Source organism: Oryctolagus cuniculus, chromosome 16, assembly GCF_051225735.1.
Source record: "Oryctolagus cuniculus isolate XC-2025 breed Fujian yellow rabbit chromosome 16, ASM5122573v1, whole genome shotgun sequence".
Lineage (NCBI taxonomy): Eukaryota > Metazoa > Chordata > Mammalia > Lagomorpha > Leporidae > Oryctolagus > Oryctolagus cuniculus.
The window spans coordinates 4,658,798-4,684,050 of NC_142882.1; the positions used below are offsets into that span (position 1 = coordinate 4,658,798).

Consider the following 25,253-nt stretch of genomic DNA (forward strand, 5'->3'; position numbering starts at 1 on the left):
CACTTAATAAATCTTTTAGATAAACCGGTGCCCTGTAGTTAGGTGCATATACATTGATAATTGTTATATCTTCTTGTTGTATTGATCCCTTAATCATGATATAGTGTCCCTATTTGTCTCTCTTAACAGTTTTTGTGATAAAGTTTATGTTGTCCGATATTAAGATGGCTACGCCCGCTCTTTTTTCATTTGTGTTGTCAGGTATATCTTTTTACAGCCTTTCACTTTCAGTCTGTATGCATCTTTGTTGGAAATATGTGTTTCTTGTTGGCAGAAAATAGATGGGTTTTGTTCCTTAACCCAATCAGCCAATAAGTGTCTTTTAGCTGGACAGTTCAGGCCATTAACATTCAATGTTCAACAATGTATTCACAAATGATAACTTTGCCCTGCCATTTGCCAAAGGTATTTTCTAATATATGCTTTGAAATTCCTGTGATATTTTGCTGTGAGGTTTCCTTCCTTTACCTTCTTTCATATTGATGACCGTGTTTCTGTGTTTCTGTGTGCAACACATCTTTAAGCATCTTTTGCAGGGCTGGACGAGTGGCGACAAATTCTTTCAATTTCTGTTTGCTATGAAAGGTCTTTATTTCACCTTCATTCACAAATGAGAGGTTTGCAGGATATAATATTGTGGGCTGGCAGTTTTTCTCTTAGTACCTGGGCTATGTCTCACCATTCCCTCCTAGCCTGTAGTGTTTCTGATGAGAAGTCAGCTGTGAGTCGAATTGGAGATCCTCTAAGAGTAACCTGACATTTCTCTCTTGCACATTTTAGGATCTTTTCTTTCTGTTTCACTGTGTTGAGTTTAATTACAACGTGTCGTGGTGAGGATCTCTTTTGGTCGTGTTTATTAGGGGTTCTGTGAGCTTCCTGTACTAGGATTTCTCTGTCCTTCTCCAAACCTGGGAAATTTTCTGCTATTATCTCACTAAAAAGGCCTTCTAATCCTTTCTCCCTCTCCATGCCTTCAGGAACTCCTAGAACCTGAATGTTGGGCTTTTTAATAATATCCTGTAGATTCCCCACAATATTTTTTAGATTTCTAATTTCCTCTTCTTTTCTTTGGTTTGATTGTATACTTTCCTGTGCTCTGTCTTGTGATATTCTCTCTTCAGCTTCACCTATTCTGTTTTTAAGGCTCTCTAATGTGTTTGTCATTTGATCTATTGAATTCTTCATTTCCTTATGATTTCTCATCACTATCACAGTTTCCAGTTGTACTAGTTGTTTCCTTTCATTTTGATTCCTCCTTAATATTTCATTTTCATGAGAAAGATTTTCTATCTTGTCCATTAAGGATTTCTGTAGTTCAAGATTTGTTTTTGAGAACTTCTTAATGTTCTTATCAATTTTTTGAGATCTGCTTCTTGCATTTCTTCTATCTCATCATGTTCATAATCTTGAATTGGGGTGTCTTTTTCATTTGGGGGTGTCATAGTGTCTTCCTTGTTCTTGTTACCTTGGTTTATGAGTTTGTTGTTTGGCATATTGGAGATATTCTTTTGTTTCTTCACTGTGGTGCTTTTTCTTGTTATATTATGACTCTAGATTAACTGGACTGTCTGCTTTTTATGGAGTCTTAGAGGCTTGAGATGTGTGTGGCCTTAGAGTTCTGTTTGGTTCCTCAGGGTTAAGCGTGTGCCAAAGGTGACACTCTCAGGTTAGGAGTGGTAAATCTCTCTCTGTCTCTTTCTTTCTTTTTTTGATTTTAAAGGGAAGTAATTCCACACAGCTGAACAGAATTGGAGGTAATTAGCAGGCGAAATATATACCCACAGGAGCCAGTGATTGGAAGCTCTTTCCCAAGGACCACACAGGGAATCTGTCCTGCCCTCAATGTGGGCTCAAATTCCCCTTCAGTCTCCCACTGGGTTGCCATGGTTACCAAATTGTAGCATCTCTGGAGAGTACTAACATGAATTCCCTGAGTTCTCTCCCCCACGGTCTCTTTTTTTAACAGTCTCAGTTCGGGAGCACCACACATTCACTAGGTCTTAATCTCCTGTTATTTCACCCCCCCCCCAGAGTCAGGTTTTTCTGCTAGGCTCAGGGCCGGTGCAGACCTGAGGTCGCCCTGCTTGTGACGTATGGCCAAAATGGCACCTGCTCTTTGTCTTGCTTGCCTTTGAGAGGTGAGTGGAGAGAGAGAAACTCGTGTCCGTATCGGTCACTCTCTCTATCTTCTAGTTAGCCCAGTGAACTTTTCCCCATGGGGTTTCAGTACTCGTTCCCTCTAGTCTCCTCTTTCTGCTTGCCTGCCGGTGTCTCAGGCTATTGAGATTTGGCTCACCTCGCGTTCTAGTGCTGGTGTGATGAGTCTGCTGCTGGTGTCCCGAACTGTGGGCTCCCACACTCTCCCCACAGGTCCACTGTGGATCACTAGTTTTGGAAGAGTGTCCTCTGCTGTTTCTTCCCCTACTATTCCTTGAACCTGCAGTATCTCCACTTTTATTAAACTGTCTCTCCCCGGACTATCAGTGTGCTCCCTTCCTATTCAGCCATCTTGCCACTGCCTTCTAAATGCTTTCTATACCTCTTCAAGTCTCCACAATTTCTACAAACTCAAATTCTTAGATAATTCTAGATAATTAGTTTGTTAGATCTGGGTTAAAACAGTCCCCACGTGGCATAGACAAGTCACAGCATGTCTCTGGTATCCCCCATCTTCCTTCTATATTCTCTCTTTAGGGTCCCCACTGCCAGATACCTCAGAGTTTTACTGGGGAGAATTATATTCCCCCACTCTGCTTCTTTGTGACTTCACCCATGTAGTCACCAATGAAGGTGGTAGCCATGGATGGCACTCTAGTGTACAAACATCTTTGCTTACGCTTTCACCATGAAAGTTCATTGTCAAAATCAGGCCTATTAAACTAGATGCAAGGAGAGGCATAGAACTACTATTTTTCCTTATGTATAAGAACTAAGCTACAGTATATATTTGAGCAGGCAGAGGCCCAGTCTAGCACACAGCCAGTAAGGGAACTGATCACTCCATGTGTGTGCCTTTTAACAAATATATGTCCTAGGCTACAGGTGTGAAAGGCTGAGTGAGAATGGGTGACACATTCTAATCCCTCCCTCACCTTTCTCCCTTCCCTGTGGGCATCAGTGCACATCTAGATGCCACAGGCAGTGGGAGTTTTGAGATAGCTCAAATTCAGGAGACCTAGGACCTGAGGTACACTTCTGTTTCTATGCCTAGTCCAGCCAGGATGCAAACCATGTACTTTTATTTCTTTGGCCTATGAGCTAATGGAAAAATGCCTCATCATTTCTATACCACTACTGGGTTTGTTTAACAAATATGTTTTCATAACCTGTTCATGAAAAATAGTTACATACTACTTAAAGTGACTTAGGCTGAAATTTGATGTCTTACCTTATTTAAAAGTGTTATTTTAATTTATATTTTTAGCAGGTTATTTTTAAAATGTAAATCAAGGAAATTGGGGATGGAAACATCACAAGTATACAAATGTGTGCCTGGTAATAAAGATTAAGAAGGAAAGAGCTTTGTTATGAGAAAAAGAGAATGTATCCATCAGTATGTAAGGTACTTATGGAGGTGTAGTAATAACTCTGCTAACATGAGGAAGCTGGGAATGAATAACAGCCAATAATATCCTAGATGTCATTTATATGCTGTTTCAACATCAAATCAGAATATTCCTGAAATAGCTCATTTGGGTATTCCAGGAAAACCTTGTGACTCAGAAATAACTGAACTTGGGATGTTGTCATTGTACATTTCTTACTACATATGGACCAGTGTATGAAGTGTCCAGATCATCAGATGCAACCATGGAGTGAGACCAGTGCTTGTACAAATAAAGTGAATTTTCTGTTTTTGAAGATGCCCTGGGGATGACCCTGGTCTGCACAGCTCTGTGCTTCTCTGTCCTCACCACTGTGGTTCTTGGGGTCTTTGTGAAGCACCGAGACACTCCCATAGTCAAGGCCAACAGTCGTTGTCTCAGCTACATCCTGCTCATTGCCCTCACCTTCTGCTTCCTCTGCTCCTTATTGTTTATTGGTCGTCCCAACACAACCACCTGTGTCCTCCTGCAGACCATGTTAGGATTGGTGTTCACCATGGCTGTTTCCATTGTCCTGGCCAAAACTATCACTGTGGTTCTGGCCTTCAAGGTCACTGCCCCAGGGAGAAGGATGAGACAGTGGCTGATCTCCGGGGCACCTAATTCCATTATTTCCATCTGCTCCCTGATCCAACTGGCTCTCTGTGCCATCTGGCTTGGGACTTCTCCTCCCTTTATTGACACAGATGCACACTCTGATCATGGGCACACCATCCTGGTATGCAAAAAGGGCTCAGTGACTGCTTTCTACTGTGTCCTGGGCTTCCTGGGCTCCTTGGCCCTGGTGAGCTTCACTGTGGCTTTCCTAGCCAGGAATCTGCCTGACAAGTTCAGTGAAGCCAAGTTCCTGACATTCAGCATGCTGGTGTTCTGCAGTGTCTGGGTGACCTTCCTGCCTGTCTACCAGAGCACCAAGGGGAAGGTCATGATGGCTGTGGAGGTCTTCTCCATCTTGTGCTCCAGTGCAGGGCTCCTGGGCTGCATCTTTGTTCCCAAGTGCTACATTATTATTTTCAGACCTGAGAAGAATGCTTTGAAATTTTTAAGGGATAGGATAGTTTCCAAGGAAAAGGATGTTCTCAGTTGTAGGTCTTAAGGCAATCTCAGTTTTGAATGGTTAGAAACTAAGATTGAAAAACTGATTTTGAAAATCAGCTTCTCTTCCTTGTGGTACATGTAATTTAGACAGAATATTCCAGAGCCTGTTCTGGCATTTGCTGCAAATACAAAATCCAAGGACTTGGAGAGTCATCTGTTGAAACAAATGAGAGTAACTAGTGTTCATCCCAATTTACTTGTTGTGTTAGTCATAACATACCATGACTTTTTGACCTAAGAACAGAAATTTATTTTTTAGAATTGCTGAGGCTGGTAAGGCCAGGATCAATATACATGAGGTTTGTGTTTTTCTAGGACACATTTCCTGCCTCCACTAAGGATAGTTTTCCTTTCCTCTTCTCACAGTCTTCACCTGTTAGAGAGATGTAACAAACTCTCTCCGCAGTCTCATATTGAAAATTCCAAGAAAGCAACTAGGTAAGCTTTAAAAAATTGCTATTAGCACCCAAAGACCTCATCAACTATGATCATGCTACAGAGCAGTATTTCAACCTCCCCATATTTGCACAAAACATTCATTATCTAGTTGTTCTAAGTTTGGAGTTGATAATAATCGTTGGAGACATTTACCAAAATCCCTAAGGATCCAAGTGCCTTTCATGGCCAGGGAAAGCAGTGGAAGATGGCCCAAGTCTTTGGTCCTTTGCAGCTATTTGGAAGACCTGAAGAAGCCCCTGGCTCCTGTCTTTGGATCAGCTCAGCTCCAGCTGTTGTGATCATTTGGAGAGTGAACCATGGGATGGAAGATACTCTCTCTCTCTCTCTCTCTCTCTCTCTCTCTCTTTCTGACTGTATCACTCACATTCACTCTCTCAATCTTCCATTCAAACAAAATCTTTAAAACAAAAATTATTGTATCCAATCGAGCAGATGTGAGGTGATATCTCAGTGTGATTTTGAATAGTATTCCAAGTTTACTAATGTTTATCACCCTTGGTAAGGCCTTTGACTCTTCTATTTGTGCAGCAATGTCTGTTCAATTACTCTACACATTTTGGATGATATTTGTATTGTCCCTTCTGTTTTTTAATTTGTATGTTGGAAACATGTATCTGGAAGGATATGTAGCCATATTCTCCAATTTTCTCTCAGGTGGTTGACTCTTGAAATCTCTCTTTCCAATTACATAACCAGTGGCTCAGGCACTGCAGTCTGATCTCCCCTCCCTCTCCAACACTGTTGCTTTCTCTGGCTCTTGGCTGCTGGAATTCTCTGTTGTGTCCTTGAACATACTGTATGTCTGCACCTTCCACACTGATCCACAGCATTCTTCCTTCCATAGAATTCCCACTGTGGTTTTCTAACTATCCCAGGAGAATGTATTTCTTCCACTTTTACTTTTATATCTCCTCCTAGATTATAACAGTATGTCCTTCTCATTCAGCCATCTTGGTCTCTCTTCAGTAATCTGTAGTATTATTCCTAGGTTAGATGGATAATGGTGGAAACAGATTCCTGATGGATTACCAGAAATGGCAACACTAGCAAAGTATCATGTTCTGTTATATTCAGAGGAGCTGCATCAGATTAAGTATGGCTGGAAGTTGGAGGAAATGGGGATTTTTGGCTGGGACATAATTCAGAATGGTTAAAAATGCAGTGTTGTAGACTTTACATACCAGCATAGCTAATTTGGAGTTACTGAGAATTGATACAGTGAGTTCTGACATGCCAGGTCACCTCTGCATTGCGAATTTTCTTAGTTTCCTTTACTGCTTGCTATGACATTAATGTTACCATGTACTTACAGCAATTTCTACTTTTTTTTTCAACACTTAAGAATAACTGTGTATTAATTACAGAATTAAACCAGTCATATTAAGCAGAACCAACAAAAAAAAAACTACTAAGAGGGATAATGTATTAAGTTGTTCATTAACAGTCAGGGCTATGCTGCTCAAGTCACCGTTTATCATAGTGTCCATTTCACTTCAACAGGTTTCCTTTTTGGTGTTCAGTCAGTTGTCACCGATCAGGGAGAATATATGGTATTTGTCCCTTTGGGACTGGCTTATTTCACTCAGCATGATGTGTTCCAGATTCCTCCATTTTGTTGCAAATGACTGGATTTTGTTGTTTCTTACTGTGGTTAGTATTCTAAAGAATACATATCCCATAATTTCTTTATCCAGTCTACCGTTGATGGGCATGTAGGTTGGTTCCAGGTTTTGGCTATTGTGAATTGTGCTGCGATAAACATTAGGGTGCAGACCGCTTTTTTGTTTGCCAATTTAAATTCCTTTGGATAAATTCCAAGGAGTGGGATAGCTGGGTCGAACGGTAGGGTTATCTTCAGGTTTCTGAGGAATCTCCAGACTGACTTCCATAGTGGCTTGACCAGTTTGCATTCCCACCAACAGAAACCCTTCAAGATATTGGCACAGGCAAAGAATTTCTGGAAAAGACCCGGGAGGCACAGGCAGTCAAAGCCAAAATCAACTATTGGGATTGCATCAAATTGAGAAGTTTCTGTACTGCAAAAGAAACAGTCAGGAGAGTGAAGAGACACTCAACAGAATGGAAAAAAATATTTTCAAACTATGCAACAGATAAAGGGTTAATAACCAGAATCTACAAAGAGATCAAGAAACTCCACAAAAACAATACCAACAACCCACTTAAGAGATGGGCCAAGGACCTCAATAGACATTTTTCAAAAGAGGAAATCCAAATGGCCAACAGGCACATGAAAAAATGTTCAAGGTCACTAGCAATCAGGGAAATGCAAATCAAAACCACAATGAGGTTTCACCTCACCCTGGTTAGAATGGCTCACATACAGAAATCTACCAACAACAGATGCTGGCGAGGATGTGGGGAAAAAGGGACAATTTCTACTTTTGATTTGAAGTGTACTGAGCCTGAGAAGATAGTCCAGGATAGTCCATTGGAGACAGTGTTCTCGATGTAGAATGAGTGTAAGTTCATGTGTGTGTTCCCTCTACACACAGAGAACTCTGTACCTACCCATTGAAATGTCCACGAATTTTTATTTTTGGAAATTGCTTTGCAATAACCTACATGATATTGGACTTCAATATAAATTATAAAAAGTCTCAAATAGAAAAAAAATATTATCAACTTTTATGATGTTGTTGCTAAAGTTCAATTTGACATAAATGTATGATTTCAGATTCCATATAAGTTTATGCAATTAGAATATATATTTCCCTGTATTAAGTCTGAAGTTCTAGAATTGAAGCATTCATCACAAACTATAAAAAATGTCAAATGCAGCATTAAGGATATAGAAGATGAAAATGTTAAATATGAAAGAAACACTTAAGCAAAAATACTGAATAAATCTGGGTGCTAATTTTTAAAAAAATTGTCCATAACTGTTTCATAACACACATTTTCCATGAATTTTCTGAAGCCTCCTCATTGCACGGAATTCATCCTCTCCATTCCCAATTTATTTTCAGTGAATGGAGTGCATTAAGATTGACTCTATTTTTAGTTCCTACACATTAGAGAGAACAGCGGATGCTTGCTCTCTGATTTAGGTTTATGTTTCTTGTTTAACTGAATAGACAACAAGCTTCATCAATGTACCAGTAATAAGTTTAACTCATCAAGAAATTATATTTTCAATTTTAGGCAAGTCACTGAATTCTGTTGTGTATTTTGTTCCTATACTGCATCTCACTTTGCGTGTACCCCTAATCAAAATCTCCCTAATGGCATCAGAGAAGTGGCTAAGCAATGAAAAATGTGTTTTACTTAAAATATTAGGCACCACATTTACAGTAATTTGAGTTTAAAAAACTTTTGAGTGGAAAAATAGAGTTCGCATATATGCCATTTCTTACCTCCCTTATTAGATTTATTATATTGGCAATACCTCACACAGGTATACAAGCACAAATGATTATTCAGTGTTGATCCTCATTATTGCCTATAGGACATGATATCCATTTTGTTCACTCTCGTCTTGTACAGTCTGTGGTTTGGCAAAGGTTTAATGGTACCTAGCTGCCCTGATGGTGTCCTACATAAGCATCCTGAAAGTCACTTGCATTCAAGAAGTATAGGTGTCTGCATGCATTATTCTGCCCTTGGTGTTTGTGGTGGTGGGAATAAAGAGGTGACTTCCAGCTGGTATTGTCTGCTTAGAGTAAAAAAGGTATAAGTACTCAAATAGTCCCAGGTTCTCATGTGAGCACCAACCAAGGTTGTAGGTGCAAAAGCAGATCATCATGGGATTACCATGGTTAACAGCAATGCGGAAGTTTTTTATATTTTACAACTAAAGATGAAGTGATTAGAAATGCAGAATGGACATATCTGAATTCAGGCTGATTACTGGTTTCACAGTGATTGAAAACCACATGTCCTAGTGGGTATCTCTGTAAACAGGATTGGTTTGGAGTCTATGTGCTATCAAAGTGATTTGTGGCTTCCCAGAACACTGCTTGAGGGAGGCTGCCCTGTTGCACTTTGAGTCATTGTAGTGTGTGACACTGGAGATTTCTGGTCTGAAAGCTTACAGAAAGCCTCACCTGATGCCTCCCTTCATGCCCTCTGATGCAATCCTGGTACATAATTGCCAAAAAATCATGGAGTGGTTTATTGACAAAGCCCTTGGACCAAATGTAACTAGCAGGAGTTTCTCCCTTGAGTCTTTGTATCCATGGACTTGGAGGAAATCCTGGCACCTGGGTGAAGAGGATGATTCACAAACATGTTTTCCTTCTTGTGTTTTCCACCAGGACAGAAGACCTGAACTGCAGAGCCTCAGGGCAGAAAAGTATCAGATTCCCCCATGGATGAGTGGACAGCTGGTGGAAAGAGGTCAGATGGAGCAGTATTAAAGTGACTTGTTTCAAGCAATCTCACACACACACACACACACACACACACACACTATGTTTCCACCTGCATGACCCTGCATGTTCCAGTGCTCTTGTCTCATAGGGTTTTTCACAGATGTTTTCTTTGATTTTTCTCATGCTCTTTCTGCAGCTGTATCTCCTTGTGACATGTCAGGATGGTCACGACTGCTATTCCCAGATGGAACAGAGTTTTTACAAGGATGGAGATATTGAGATCGCTGCTTTTTTGCACATTTACACATATGATGTTCCCAGAATCGAGAGAAGTTTCATCAAATATCGCAGATTCAGCTGGTAAGTTCTCCTTGCCATAACCATTTTCCATTTATTTACATATTAGCTACTTGTTATTGGGTCTGCAAATGGATAGGCAAATATGTTCTGTATCCCTGCCCTGTCCATCTTCTGTCCCTCCTAAAAACTGCTGGTGATTGATTTGGGGCATGAGGAAGACATTTCTTTCTGCCTGGCACCGTGGATGGCTCAGGGAAATGTTGTCTTATCAGAGGGGGAACCAGAATCTGGTCGGTATCCTCCTATCCTTCCCTGTCCACTTTCATCAGCTCAGGGGCCTATTGTGCCTCAGTAGTAGATTCTTACAGAACCCATGCACTGAAATGAATCAACTGAGTTACATGAGCTCTTCCACATGTGCTCACACTCTTTTCTGCTACATACTAGATTTGGGGCCATGAGAACACTTCATTTCTTCTACAGTTGTAAAGGAGAAAAGATTCAAAATTTTTTTCTATGTAAAAGTAATCTCAGGGCAACACCTTTGCACAAATATAGTAATTATATTTTACTGATGAATATACTCATAAGAATTTCAATGGTTGTAATCTACTACATTTACAGTGTTTCCCAGATTCTGCCTTTTCTGGGCAAAATAGATTTCTTAAGGGGGATTATTCTGTTTTTGCCCCTCTTGAAGATCCTTTATTTGTAACTAAATATAAATATTTCATATACATATATAGCATATATAAATTTCATGCATGCAGAATATAGTATCTTGTAGGACAGCGGAATTGTTTTCTTCAAACCTGTTTATGAGGGTGACAATTTTCTAATTGTTTTCTACTGTAAGGCTACAGGAAGTAGGTTGCAGCTGCATAGAACTTTGGTAGAAGGTAGGTATTAGGACATAGATCATTTCAGTATCATTAAAGCCAATGGATTTGAGAAGTATAGTTGTTGCCACCAAGGTGATCCAACTGATGAAGTATTTTAGGCATTTATCCAAAGACCTCTGCAGAAAAAATCTAATGTATACTAGCTTAGTGTAGCAATATTACTCACTTCACATTGATTTTTATAAATTTACCTAACTTAATATGTGTCCATGGGGTCCAATTCATGAAATATTTATTCATTAGTAGTAGTATTCCCCCTGGTTATGCATGCAGCACATCATTTAAGTGTACCCTTAATGATGGAGACGAGGAAATAGTGACTTTCCAGTAGTAGGAAAAGAGGCTATGAATAGAGCCCAAGTTCCTCCAAGATGTATGCCATGCAAACTGGAGATCATAATCAAATCTTAATAAACTCAGGGAAAATATCTTTGTTGATGATACTTGGAAAAACAAGAAATACTGAACTGTCAATAGATTTAGGTGCTATACCTTCCAACATTAGATTCACTAACTTTAAAATATACAACAGTTATTGATAAACTGTTTTTAGAGATAAAGAACACAGCATAAAAGAGATAAATTCTTACAAATTCCAGTGTGTCCAAGAGCCGTCTAGACATTTTGGTACAAGGCAGCAGCTGGAGAAAGAATTTTGAGGATGCGGAATAATGGAAGTGTCATAGTAATGAGGAGAGAAACAGATATATGAAATACAAAACTGAATTTTATTTGATTCATAGCAATGATTTTCAAATTTCCTCATTCTACAAAGTATGAATGACATATTTGGATAGCAAATATGTATGCAAATTATATATACATAAAAAACTATATATATAGCTACTGTGTGCATGGTTATAGTATACCTATGTATAGATATATAGAGAGAATACATATATAATATGCATACATATATCCATATTATGTTATAGCAAGGACCAAGAACTGAAAAACTGTCACTTCCTCTGGAGCACACAGTGACCCTTAACAAGCAGTGTGCATGACCTAGTCTATTCATAAGGAATTAACACACAGGACATCAGAAATAAATACAAGGGGCTCCTCATTTACATTTTTTGTGAAATGTCAGATCCTAGAGAGTAGAAATGCATCATTTTCTTTGCATGGAAGGCTATTTATATTCAATATTGTAGGAAAAGTTGAGTGAAGAAGGCCTGTTTGGAGTAAATACTGATATCACTCATAATGAAAAGTAGAAATGCATCATTTCCTTCACATGTAAGGCTATTTATATTCAATATTGTAGGAAAACGTGAGTGAAGCAGGCCGGTTTGGAGTAAATACTGATACTACTCATAATGATTTACTTTCACATATGTTTAGTGTTCTAAATGCATGACTGGCTTAATTGTAAAGCATCAGGTGCCTCATAGCCCAGTGATTCATGTTCACCTAGGGAGTGTTTCCAGCTTCTCTAAAGTGCTCCTCCCTTTTCACTATTTCCCTTCTTTCAATCTCTGAATTTGATTTTATTTTCTTGGCTTGTGATGCTGGTTGATGGGTAAGTATGATGGGGAAGAGATTTTTCAGGATCAATTACAGACTTCCATCTACCATTCTCAGTACTGTGACATCATCCCTCTTTTTGAACACATAGCCTTCAATTGAGTTACTCTCTTTTCCCTTTACAACCTGCAGCCTTATGATCGTATGACTGCTATTTCAAGAAGCACTTAATGATGTGGTAAGATGAAGAATCATTGTAGTTTGTGGATGTAGGAAACATTTAGAGGCAGTGCTAAAGATGATACGCGTTTCCTTGTCATGCTTTCTTTGACAACTGGAGTGTACTCCTAGGTGTGCATGAACTTTAGAGCGGGCATTCCAGAGCCTGTTGTAGTATTTACTGTAGATATCAAATACAAACACTTAGAAGAGGTAGCTGTTGCCAGAGATGATTAAAATTGATGAAGTTTGCATCCAAAAATAAGATCATGCTCTTTGGCTACATGGACAACCATGGGATAACATGCCCAAGACATTATGATGTAAAAGCAGATCTTATTTTTCAGAATCATTTAGGCTTGGAAACCAGTAAAAGCTGGTAGCAGCTTTGGTTCTGGTGAGGACATGTGTCCTGCAAATACAACAGTTCACACTCTGTACTCAGCAAATCTACACATACGGATTAGAACATATGAATGTTGGCCATGACCAATCCATCTGCCACAGTAATCACAGAATTGATGATAATCTGGATTGGAGGCTTTTCCCTTAAAGATCCTTGTGCCTTTCATGCAGGTTTCAGTCCAAAAACTACCAGTATGTTCTGGCCTTGGTTTTCGCTATTGAGGAGATCAACAAAAACCCCTATCTTTTACCCAACATGACCTTGGGATTTGGTTTCTATAATGTCATGCACAGTCATATGACTGTGATGGAGAACCCCTTCATTTGGCTTGCGGGACTGGAAAAGCACGTTCCTAATTACACATGTAGGAAACAGAGCAAGTCTGTTGCTGTAATATCAGAAAGCAGCACTGCTGTCCAAATGGGGACACTGCTGGAACTCTACAAAATTCCACAGGTGAGTGTGTAGTGAAAAAGTGGGATAAAGTACATCATCTTAGGTGCCTTACTTAGATCCAAAAATTTAAGGGACAGAGACCTTATACAGTTGACACAGTATGTGATCTAAAGAGAAGTCGTGCAGAGATTTTGTGGATTAGCCACATTTCTTCTGAAGCAGAAGTGTGGGTGAGTAAAAAGGAGAAATGTTTTTGCAACCTGTGAGTCTAATGATTCATGAACTAGGAAGATCTCATGTAGTGGGAAATGATAAAAATGAAATATTCTGAAATCTGACACTTCTGTTATCTGCTTAATTTTTTCAGGAATAATGTTTTACACTATGACAATAACCTTACACAGATTTCTTGCCTTTTCCCTTAGCTGACCCTTGGACCTTTTGAACCTCTTCTGAGTGACAGTGGTCAGTTTCCATCCCTCTATCAGATGGCACCCAAAGACACTTCTCTGGCCCATGGCATGGCCTCCTTGATGTTCCATTTTGGGTGGACCTGGGTGGGTTTGGCCATCTCAGACCTCCCAAAAGGTATTCAGTTTATGTCTGATTTGAAAGTAGAGTTGCAGAAGAATGGCATCTGTGTAGACTTTGTGGAATTGATCCCAGCCACAGTAGAGTCACAAATTTCATACCAAAATAGTGCTAAAATTCAGATAATAAAATCATCAGCAAATGTGGTGATTCTTTTCTGTGTCACTGAGTCACTCATAGGCACCAGCTTTCATTCATGGGGGGAGTTAATGATGTGGAAAGTCTGGGTCACCACCTCACAATGGGATTTTGCCAGTTCTGAGAAACCTTTCCTGTTCCACTCATTCCATGGGACTCTCATTTTTTCCGACCACCATAGTGAGATCTCTGGTTTCAAAAACTTTCTTCGGACAGCTAACCCTTCCAAGTACCAAGAAGACTCTTACCTCTCCAGATTCTGGTCGCTGGCTTTTAATTGCTCAGTTACTGGGGCATCCTGTAAAACTTTACAGAACTGTCCACTGAATGCCTCCTTGGAATCCTTGCCTCCACATCATTTTGATATGACCATGAGTGATGGGAGTTACAACATATACAATGCTGTATATGCTGTGGCCCACAGCATACATGAGATGCTTCTACAAGAGGTAGAAATGCAGCCAGTGAACAATGGGGCAAAGGTGGCATTTTCTCCCTGGCAGGTAACTTGGTTTCCATTATTGACATGTACTCCTGAAGTGATCCCCTTAAGAGTTTCTGCAGGTGTTCAATCCAAGCAGCTTGGGAACGTTTCTGCAAAACACAAGATAAAAATGAGCCTCTGCCTGTAATTTGTCATTAGCAAAAGGGCTCCAATGAAAAGTGGGCAGGTCTCTTGGATAAGCATCAGTGCTGTGACTTAAAAATACTCTCCAATTCTGTCAATTTAATTTTGACATGTGAAATACATAGACTGTGTTATTCCATTTTCAACTTCAGCAGTACAGTAATTATTTTCAGGTCCAAATGTTACTGAGGATGCTCATCTACAATGAACATAAGGGATCTCATATAATTTGCACAGTTCTTTATTCTAGTAACTTTATTACAGATAGTTGTCCAAGGTACACTGAGAAAATGAGTGTTGGTAGCTTGGACTGCACTGTTGGAAATAGTCGGAATCTCACAGCTAGATATTTTTGATTCCACTTGTTTTTGTAGAAAAATGAGTGAAATCATACTTACCTTGATGTAGTTCTCATCAGGTTTTTTTTTTTTTTTTTTTTTTTTTTTTTTTTTTTTTTTTACTTCAATTCATTGGGTGGTTCTAAACAGGTTCTATTGTTTATTTGTGATTACAGACAAAGAGAGGTTTTCTCTAACCTGGGTTTCATGTGTTATTGCTTGGGCAGTCTTCATGAGAATATGATGCATTTTTTCAGTTGCACCCGTTTCTGAAGAATCTCCAGTTTACCAATCCAGCTGGTGACCTAGTGAATTTGAATCACAGGATAAATTTGGAAGCTGAATACGACATTCTCAACTTTTGGAATTTTCCATATGGTTTTGGACGTAAGGTTAAAGTAGGGTGGTTTTCCCCATATGTTTCACAGAGTGAACAGTTGTCTCTCTCTGAGAATTTGATAGAGTGGGCCACAGGAATTACAGAGGTAAGTTGGACTGATCATAAGGTTCACACGACACATTGTTACCCCCCAACTGCTAAGGGAGTATGTGCAGTATGGCTTATTCAAAAGACACTTAGGGACATTAAACCACTCCACTTCCAACCCAAATACTTTCTTATGTTTTTAGTGTCTGAGGATGGACAGTACACACACATTTTCCACCACATCTTTTGAATCTATTTAAGAAAATCAAATTGAATGTTGTCATTTTGTCAGAAACAGATGTTTACAGTTTCAGTGAATAGGTTTGCAGGACTTGAAAACCCTCTACTTGGAACTTAAGTAATAGTCTGAACTATGACCAACACTCATCTGATTTTTCTCAGACTCCACGCTCAGTATGCAGTGTGAGTTGCAGCCCTGGATTCAGGAAAACCCCTCTGGAGGGAAAGCCTGCCTGTTGTTTTGATTGCACACCTTGTCCTGAGAACGAGATTTCCAATCAGACAGGTAAGTCAGTGCCTGCCTCTTGGAGAAGTTACCACCTGTTTCTTAAATTATCAACTTATCCATGGAAAGAAAGTATGTGGAATATGACTGCTGAGAACAGTCTTCCCCCCCCTTCAGGTAGAAATTAATCCTTATAATCAATAATAATCCACAAAAGGATAAAACTTTCCACAATACACTCCCTATATTATTTTTGAAAGCATATAAAAGACTGAATGTCTCTGTAATGCTGACCATGTTTGAGTTCAGGCTGATATACATATGGTAAAAAATGTATAGAAACCAAGATTGGGTAATATTCACCCCATAAAACAGTGTGGCATTTCTAAGATTTATTTCATGAATCAGAACTATGCCATCACATGCATCATAAAAATTTTCCAGTTTTTGCTTGTGTTGTATGAGTAGTTATTTTTACCATATATTTAGTATAATTCTAATTTTTTGAAACTTATTGTTGATAATGAAAGTTTTTGGAAACAGAGTACAGTCCATGGGAGTAGTGTGGTGTATGTGCTAATTCAGTATAGGAAAACTCATGTCTGGGTTCCTTGTGCTTATACAGGTAAAACTCCTTTCACCAAATTCAAGTGTAGCATGCTTGGAGTGAGAAAGTGCAACTCTACACAAACTGTGTGTTATGTGAAAAACTATCTTAGAAATCATGCAGTATATCATCCTGAGGATGATACTCATCAAATATCACAAATGGGGCTAATCTTAGCCTTTGACAAAAGTCATTGCTGCTCAAAATATAAATCTTCAAGAACATTCTTATGCTTACATATGTATACACATTTATAAAATTCATATCAAAAGAACTCAACCTGACATACACGGTAAAAAGTATGCATAGTGGACCTGGCACTGTGGCGCAGTGGGCTTAAGCCCTGGCTTGAAGCACCAGCATCCCATATGGGTGCCAGTTCTAGTCGCAGCTGCTCCTCTTCTGATCCAGCTCTCTGCTGTGGCCTGGGATAGCAGTAGAAGATGGTCCAAGTCCTTGGGCCTCTGCACACACATGAGAGACTCCGAAGAATCTCCTGTCTTCAGATCAGCACAGGTTGCTGCAGCCATCTGGGGAGTGAACCAGCAGATGGAAGGCCTCACTCTGTCTCTACCTCCCTTGGTAACTCTGCCTTTAAAAATAAATAAGTATGCATACCAAGGTAGGTCAATGACTGCAAATTCAGCACAAGACCTTGAAGGTAAAATGTGGACATTATAAGGAAATTGAAGTAAGTAAAAATTGGAAGAATTTAAAGTTGGTGATCATAAACAAGAAACATTTATGAACCTCAGCAAGATGGAACAGTGCGAACAATAAGATTACACTGTGTGTGTGTGTGTATACACAAAGAGAGCTGAAGAGGTCTATTTAGATATAAAAATACTAATATTAGAGCTTATTAATCATTTAATTCTGATACATTGAAAATATAGAAGAAATTCAGATATTCTGATAGAAATATTATGAAATATGTTGAGCAATATTTGAAAAATCCAAATATCCTCACAGTTATTAAAATAATTCCCAATACTTGAATGGTGATAAACAATTTTCAGATATTTTCTGAACTCCTATAGAGAACAGGAAAAATGTAAAAATTCTGTTTCTTCTATGGGAACATCTCAAGTTGATGGATCAAATACTGCTAGATATTTCAGCAAAATGAAATTGTAAGACGCTGTTATTGAAATAAATGCATACATTTGAAATCTCAAACAATGTAAATCCAACAGTATTTTTTAAATAAGCTACATCATGCCCAAAGAGTTTCATAAAATCTAATTCAGTTTATAGTACATGAAAAATGTAATAATAATTAGCATAACTGAAGAAAAATAGTTAATAAAATCTAAGTGATCTATGAATTGTAAACAAAGAACAAAACCACTCAAACATGACGAAAAGAAGGATTAGCTTTCAATCCTAAAGAGTATTTTAGAATGCTACAAAACATGGAAATTACAGCTGAAGATTGGATACAAAGTTGACGAAAGAACGCAACTTCTACAGAAAATTACACAGGAGCTTCGGCTCCATGCATATTGTCAAAAAAGAATGACATTCAACTTACTAAAAAGGAAGACATAGAAGTGGCATCATTTAAAGTGATATTGGGATGGTGTAATGAAATCAGTGAATTGGTAATTGAATTAAGTAGTGCTGGTATACAAAATTGTACAAAGCAGTCATTTTCTTTACAAATTCTGGAAAACAAACCTATGAAAGATGGCACTTGTAATGTCTCAAAAGTATGAAATATCCAAAGGAAAGACTAAATTTTGGAAGAAATCTGCAAGTTGAGACATCAGTCTTCAATGGAACAATATATTGAACATAAGAGGATACAGACAGGGTTGGAGAAAAAATTCATGTTCAAGGACAAAAAGACAGGAAAGTGGAAATATGCCAGTAAGTTTCAAGCTGATCTACAGACTGACTTTGATTATAGGCAGCATCCTAGTGTGTTCTTTGATGAAAACGTTCAAGGGTGGAAACTAATCCAGCTGGTATCAAGTGTACAGCTGTTCTGTGTTTCTCTAGAACCTGACCATTTGCCTTCTAATGGTGGTTTGTCAATCAGTGCTTTCCCCTATCATGACATAATCCAGATTCTACCTTAAAGAGATATGTTTTAGTGAGATTGCTAGGTGATTTCTGTGCATCCAAAATTCACAAAGTATATCTCCCAGTCCATGATTTTAAGAGTGGGAACCTGGGGCCGGTGCTGTGTATAGTAGGGTAAGCCTCTGGCTGGGATGCTAGCATCCCAGTTGGTCAGCAGTTTCAGTCCCAGCTATTTCACTTCCAATGCAGCTCTCTCCTGATGCTTGGGAAAGCAGCTGAAGATGGCCCAAGTTTCAGAGCTCACACCAATACAGGAAGCCCAGAAGAAGCTCCCAGTTACTGGCTTCAAAACAGCCCAGTTCCAGCTATTAATGACTTTTGGGGTGTGAATCACCGGGGGAAGATCTCTCCCCTCCTCTTTTTCCCTCTTTCCCTTTCTCCCTTTCCTCCTCTCCTTCTTTCTCTCTCTCTCTCCATTCTGCTTCTCCTCTTCCTTCTGAAACTCTGACTTTCATGTAAGTTATAAATAAATGAACACTCATTAAATCAAAGACTGCAACCATTGGGTGTTTGAATAGGCCATGAAAGTACAGAGGGAATAGCACTATTAAAAAAGGGCTCATTTCAGGCATGGAAAGCCACAACTCTGCAGCAAAAAATAGACTACATGGAGGATCTCTGTGAAACCTCTTTTGAAAGAAAGGGTCATCAAAAAGGGATGTACTCTTGTCTGAAGAGAGGAGAGAACAACCACTTTGTGTATGACCCTGTCCAAATACCAATGGAGTCTCTGGTCACAAAAGGCTTCCATAGGCTTGGCAGACCATGGCAAGATCCTCAGATGATCACTGACATCATACATACATAAACATGTTAATTGTTAAAGTAACAACAGAGGTCAGTGTGTACTTAGTCCCATGTAGGACCTCTGTCCCTAATGAGTTGTACTATGAGAATCGACTGCAAATTTTGTTCCTAAACAGTGCTCTATATGTGGTCTGTGTGTGTGGATACCAACTGTTGAAATCTATGCTTATCATGGAGTTGGTCCTCTGTATTTAAAATCAAACTAAAAATGAACCATAATGAAGAAGGAGATGGTATAGGAGGAGGGAGAAGGAGATGTGATGGGAGTGGGAGTGGGAGGGTGGGTATAGGGAAAAGAACCCCTATATTCCTAAAGGTGAATGTATGAAAAATGCAATCATTAAATAAAAACAAAAACTGAGGGCTGCTGCTTGCTCTTGTTCCAAGTGAGCATGCAGCAGAATATGCCCTGTATAAAGGCAGAGTAGCCCTCACCACACATGGAACCCCCTGGCATCTTGAACATCAGTTCCCAATCCAAAGAAACAATGAAGAAGGAATTTGTGGTGTTAAAATAACACAGGCTAAGGTATGCTTTTAAAGCACCATGAATAGGTTCAGAGAGTAGCCCTTAGGGCTTTGTTAGGAGAAAAAGAGCATGTACGCATCATTATGTAAGGTACTTAGGAAGATGAAGTATTAACTGGCTAACATGAGGAAGATGGACATAAATAATCACCAATAATTTTATATGTCATTTTATATGCTGTCTTTCACATCAAATAAGGACCATTTGCCTAAACTAGCCACATTGGGTATTCTAGAAGATACTTGTGAATCAGGAATAACTGAACTTGAGATGATGTTAATTACATTTCTCACCAGATATGGACCAGTGTGTGAAGTGTCCAGCTCTTCAGTATGCCAACACAGAGCGAGACCAGTGCTTCTACAAAAAACTGACCTTTCTGTCTTTTGAAGAGCCCCTGGGGATGACCCTGGTCTGCACAGCTCTGTGCTTTTCTGTCCTCACCACTGTGGTTCTTGGGGTCTTTGTGAAGCACCGAGACACTCCCATAGTCAAGGCCAACAATCGTGGTCTCAGTTACATCCTGCTCATCGCCCTCATCTTCTGCTTCCTTTGCTCCTTACTGTTCATTGGTCATCCCAACACAACCACCTGTGTCCTCCAGCAGACCACGTTTGGAGTGGTGTTCACCATGGCTGTTTCCACAGTCCTGGCCAAAACTATCACTGTGCTTCTGGCCTTCAAGGTCACTGCCCCAGGGAGAAGGATGAGACAGTGCCTGATATCAGGGTTACCTAACTCCATTATTCCCATCTGCTCCCTGATCCAACTGGCTCTCTGCGGCATCTGGCTTGGGACTTCTCCTCCCTTTATTGACACAGATGCACACTCTGAGCATGGCCACATCATCCTGGTGTGCAACAAGGGCTCCGTCACTGCCTTCTACTGTGTCCTCGGCTACCTGGGTTCCTTGGCCTTGGCAAGCTTCACTGTGGCTTTCCTAGCCAGGAATCTGCCTGACACCTTCAATGAAGCCAAGTTCCTGACGTTCAGCATGCTGGTGTTCTGCAGTGTGTGGGTGACCTTCCTGCCTGTCTACCACAGCACCAAGGGGAAGGTCATGGTGGCTGTGGAGGTCTTCTCCATCTTGGCCTCTGGTGCAGGGCTCCTGGGCTGCATCTTTGTCCCCAAGTGCTACATTATTCTCTTCAGACCTGAGAAGAATGCTTTGAAAGGATTCAGGGATAGAATAGCTTCCAAGGAAACAGATGTTCTGAAGTGTAGCTCTTAATGCTCTCACAGTTTTCAGTTGTTAGAGATTAAGATTTATAAAACCGATTTTGCATTGTGATGTTATAAAATAACTTGCAGAATGTAACCTTCTTATGAACTGTTTATTTTCTCTTAAAATGTTTTTGTTCTGAAGCACCAATTCACAGAAAAGGAAGGGATAATCAGAGAAACCTTCCATCTGGTGATAGACTCTGAGGATATCTGCTGTGGCCCAGTGCTGGTTCATGACAAAGCAAGATCATTTCAGTTGTCCATTGGAGTGTCAGCATCTTAGACCATCTTCTACTGCTTTTTTTGAATCATTAACAGGGAGCTGGATTCCAAGTGGAACAGCCAGGATATGAACTGGCACCCACCTGGGATGTCATAGTTACAAGTGGTGGTTATATCCACTACACACTCACACTTGTCCCAATCCTCCTCTCTTCAAAAATAATATTGTGTATAAATTTCTTAGCCTGGGTTTCATGTTCACAAACACAAACTGATCTCAGATAAAGGCTCTCCTTGAAACTTTTCATTGCTTTTCATTTCTGTGTTTTCATTGTCACCTGGTGGACATTGTAATATTCATATTTTAATAAAATGAGTTACATGTTTGCTGTTTTCTAAGATTTATTCATCTATTTGAAAGAGTTTACACAGATAGAGGAGAGGCAGAGGGAGAGAGGTCTTCCATCTGTTCAGTTCACTTCCTATTAGCCACGTTGAATAGAGCTGCACTGATCTGAAGAAAGGAGCCAGGGGTTCCTGGTGCAGGGTCCTAGAGACTTGGGCCATTTTCTGCTGCTTTGCCAGGCTGTAGCAGAGAGCTGGATGAGAAATGGAGCCCCGGGTTCTGACCTGGACCCCATATGAAATGGGGGAGCTTCAGGCAAGGACGCTAACCTGCTGTGCCACAGCGTCTGCCCCTGTTTGCTGTTTTTATTTATTCACTACTGTATTTATTCAGTCATTATTCATTTACTATTAATGTGAGCTTTATAATAGAGTTGGAATATTTCAGTGCAAATATTAGACATGTTAAATCATTTTCAAGTGTATAATGCATTGTCCTGAAACTCCTTAATTTTATACCATTTCATATGGATTTGAAATGATGTGATAATCATACACCAAGTTTTCATTATACATAGAAGTGATTATGCAGACTTCTTTTCCATCTGCTCTTTTCTGTTTATTATTGATTTGGCTTTAGATTTACTTTTGCCAATACCAGACAAAAGAAAGTGATTTTACATCTCGATCTGAAAGTAATTCAAAAGAAATAACAATTTTAAAGTGATCTAATGACATTTAGACCTTTCACTCTACTGTGCAACTATTATCTCTGTCATATTTTAAAATATTTTCATCGCTACAAATCAGGTTCCTTATCCGTTAATTGTCACTCTCAGTTCCGTGTCTTGCCCGTTACACAGCTAGCAATCTATTCCTGTTTCTGTGGATTTAATGGTCCTGAGTGTTTCATATAAATGAAGTATTGGACTCTGTGGATTTAGGTAACCTTTCATTTTGCATGGTGTTCTTAAGGGGCCTCCACATTATTGCAGGTATTTACTTTTTTATGACAAAATGATAATTCCTTGTAGTAGTTCATTGTTACAAAAGACACGATTTCTTTTTTAATGCTAATTAATATTCTTCAAATATATATACCATGGTTTCTTTATCCCCTCATCAGTTGATGGATATCTGGGTTGATTCCATACTTAGCTATATTGAATTGAGGTGCAATGAACATGGGGGTACAGATGACCCCTTTTCATGCTGATTTCATTTTGTTTGGGTTAATTCCTAGGAGTCAGTTGGCTGGGTCATATGGCAGATCTCTTTTCAGCTCTCAGAGATTTCCATACTGTCTTCCACAATGAATGTATCAGTTGACATTCCCACCACCTGTGGATTAGGGTACCTTTTCACACAAATCTCCAGCACAGGTTGGTTGTTGATTTCTGTATGAAAGCCATTCTGATGGGTGAGGTGGAACCTGATTGTGGTTTTGATTTCATTTCCCTGATGGCTAGTGGTCCTGAACATTTTTTTCAAGTGCTTTTGGCCATTTCAGTTTCTTCTTTTTGAAAAATGAGTGTTGAAGTTGTTTTCCATTTCTTAACTGGATGTTTAGTTTTTTGCTCTTTTGTTCCTATTTCTTTTACGGGAAACTGGATCAGATGTGGGGCAGCCAGGACTCAAGCCATTGACATATGGGATGCCAGCACTGCTTGTAGAAGCTTAATATACTACACCACAGCCCACCTCCAGTTTCCATTACTTTTTATTTTTTATTTTTATTTTATTTTTCAAGGTTTTTATTTAATGACTACAAATTTTCATATGTACAGCTTTTAGGTTTATACTGTTTCTTGTCCCCTTTCCCACCCTCCCACCCGTACTCCTGGTCCCTCTCCCATTCATTTTCTATTAAGATTCATTTTCAACTGACTTCATATATATAGAAGACCTACTCTTTACTAAGAGAGATTTCCACTCTTTGCACCCAGACACACATGACATGAAGCACAGTTTGAAGACAAGTTTTCCCTTTAATTCTTGTAGTACAACACATTAAGGACAGAGGTCCAGCATGGGGAGCAAGTGCACAGTGACTTCTGTTGTTGATTTAACAACTGACCTCTTAGCTATGATGTCAGAGATCACCTGAGGCTCTTGACATGAGCTGCCAAGGTTATGGAAGCCTTTTGAATTCACAAACTCTGTCAGTTTTTCATTCAGGGGCATATATGAAGTGGAAGTTCTATGCTCCCTTCAGCATAAAGTACATCCTTCTTTGATGGCTTTTTCTTTCCACTGGGGTCTCACTCACAGAGATCCTTCATGCAGAACCATTTTTGCCACTATGTCTTGGCTTTCCATGCCTGAAATTCTCTCATCATGTTTTCAGTAGGCCTCAGGGGCTGATTCTGAGGTCAGAGTGCTGTTTAGGGTGTTTGTCATTCTATGTGTCTGCTGTGTGGACTGCTTCCCATGTTAGAACTTTCCCTATTTTGTAATTCTGTCTATTGTTATTATCAGGCACTTGTTCTTATTTATGTGATCCCTTTGTCTGATGTTCCTATGTACATGATCAAGTTGATTCTTAATATGATCACTTTTACACATAAGATGGGAATAGTGCCACCCAGCTAAATGGGATTTGGAGTCCATGGAACATTTTTAGCTTCACCATTAGTGGTAGGTCTGTGTGAATGTGTGCTGATCTGTACAGCTCCTCACTCTTCCATTCACATTCTTATTTTTAACTGGAATCTATTTTCAATTGATAATACATGTATGATTAATTCTAGCTTAAGTAAGGAGTTTAGCTAATGGTATTAAGTAGAGAAGAAAAAAAGAATGAAGAACTAGATAAAGTGAAATAATAAAGTGCTCCTTGACATTCAAACCAAGGCCAAGGGCAGTTCAAGTAATTGCTTCTCATAGTGTTTATTTCGCTTCTACAGGTTTCCTTTTAGGTGCTCTGTTAGTTGTCACAGATCAGGGAGAAGATATGACATTTGTCCCTTTGGGACTGGCTTCTTTCACTAAGTATGATATTTTCCAGATTCATCCATTTGTTGTAAATGACCAAATTCCATTCTTTTAAACTGCCAATAGTTTTCCATATAGTACATATCCCATAGTTACTTTCTTTCTTTTTTTGACAGGCAGAATGGACAGTGAGGGAGACGGAGAGAAAGGTCTTCCTTTTCCATTGGTTCACCCCAGCAATGGCCGATGCAGCTGGAGCAGTGTGGCTGATGCTCCATGCTGTTCTGAAGCTAGGAGCCAGGTGCTTCTCCTGGTCTCCCATGTGGTTGCAGGGCCCAAGCACTTAGGCCATCCTCCACTGTACTCCTGGGCCACAGCAGAGAACTGGACTGGAAGAGGAGCAACCAGGACAGAATCCAGTGCCCCAATTGGGACTAGAACCCAGGGTGTTGGCACCGCAGGCAGAGGATTAGCCTAGTGAGCTGTGGCACTGGCTCCATAGTTTATCTAGTCTTTGGTTAATGTGCATTTAGGTTGATTCCATATCTTGACTATTGTGAATTGAGCTACAATAAATATACAGGTGCAGATGTCTCTTTTATTTGCTGATTTCATTTCCTTTGGGTACATTCCAAGGAGTGGGATGGATGGATCCTAGGGTAGGGCTATATTCAGATTTCTGAGGTATCTCAAAACTATTTTCCATGGTGGTTTTACCAGTTT

At 39.6% G+C, this 25,253-nt stretch overlaps 1 protein-coding gene across 1 annotated transcript in view; it reads left to right on the top strand.

Moving 5' to 3' along the window:
* LOC127489194 (vomeronasal type-2 receptor 116-like) overlaps window positions 1-21,036 on the top strand; it is a 43,835-nt gene extending 22,799 nt beyond the window's left edge. Inside the window, exons 3-9 of the mRNA XM_089316309.1 lie at window positions 9,690-9,853; window positions 12,961-13,246; window positions 13,612-14,418; window positions 15,139-15,366; window positions 15,711-15,834; window positions 18,349-18,351; window positions 20,102-21,036. Coding sequence (XP_089172435.1) covers window positions 9,690-9,853; window positions 12,961-13,246; window positions 13,612-14,418; window positions 15,139-15,366; window positions 15,711-15,834; window positions 18,349-18,351; window positions 20,102-21,036 — 2,547 coding nt within the window. The remainder of the gene's footprint in view (window positions 1-9,689; window positions 9,854-12,960; window positions 13,247-13,611; window positions 14,419-15,138; window positions 15,367-15,710; window positions 15,835-18,348; window positions 18,352-20,101) is intronic.
* Window positions 21,037-25,253: the final 4,217 nt, after the last annotated feature.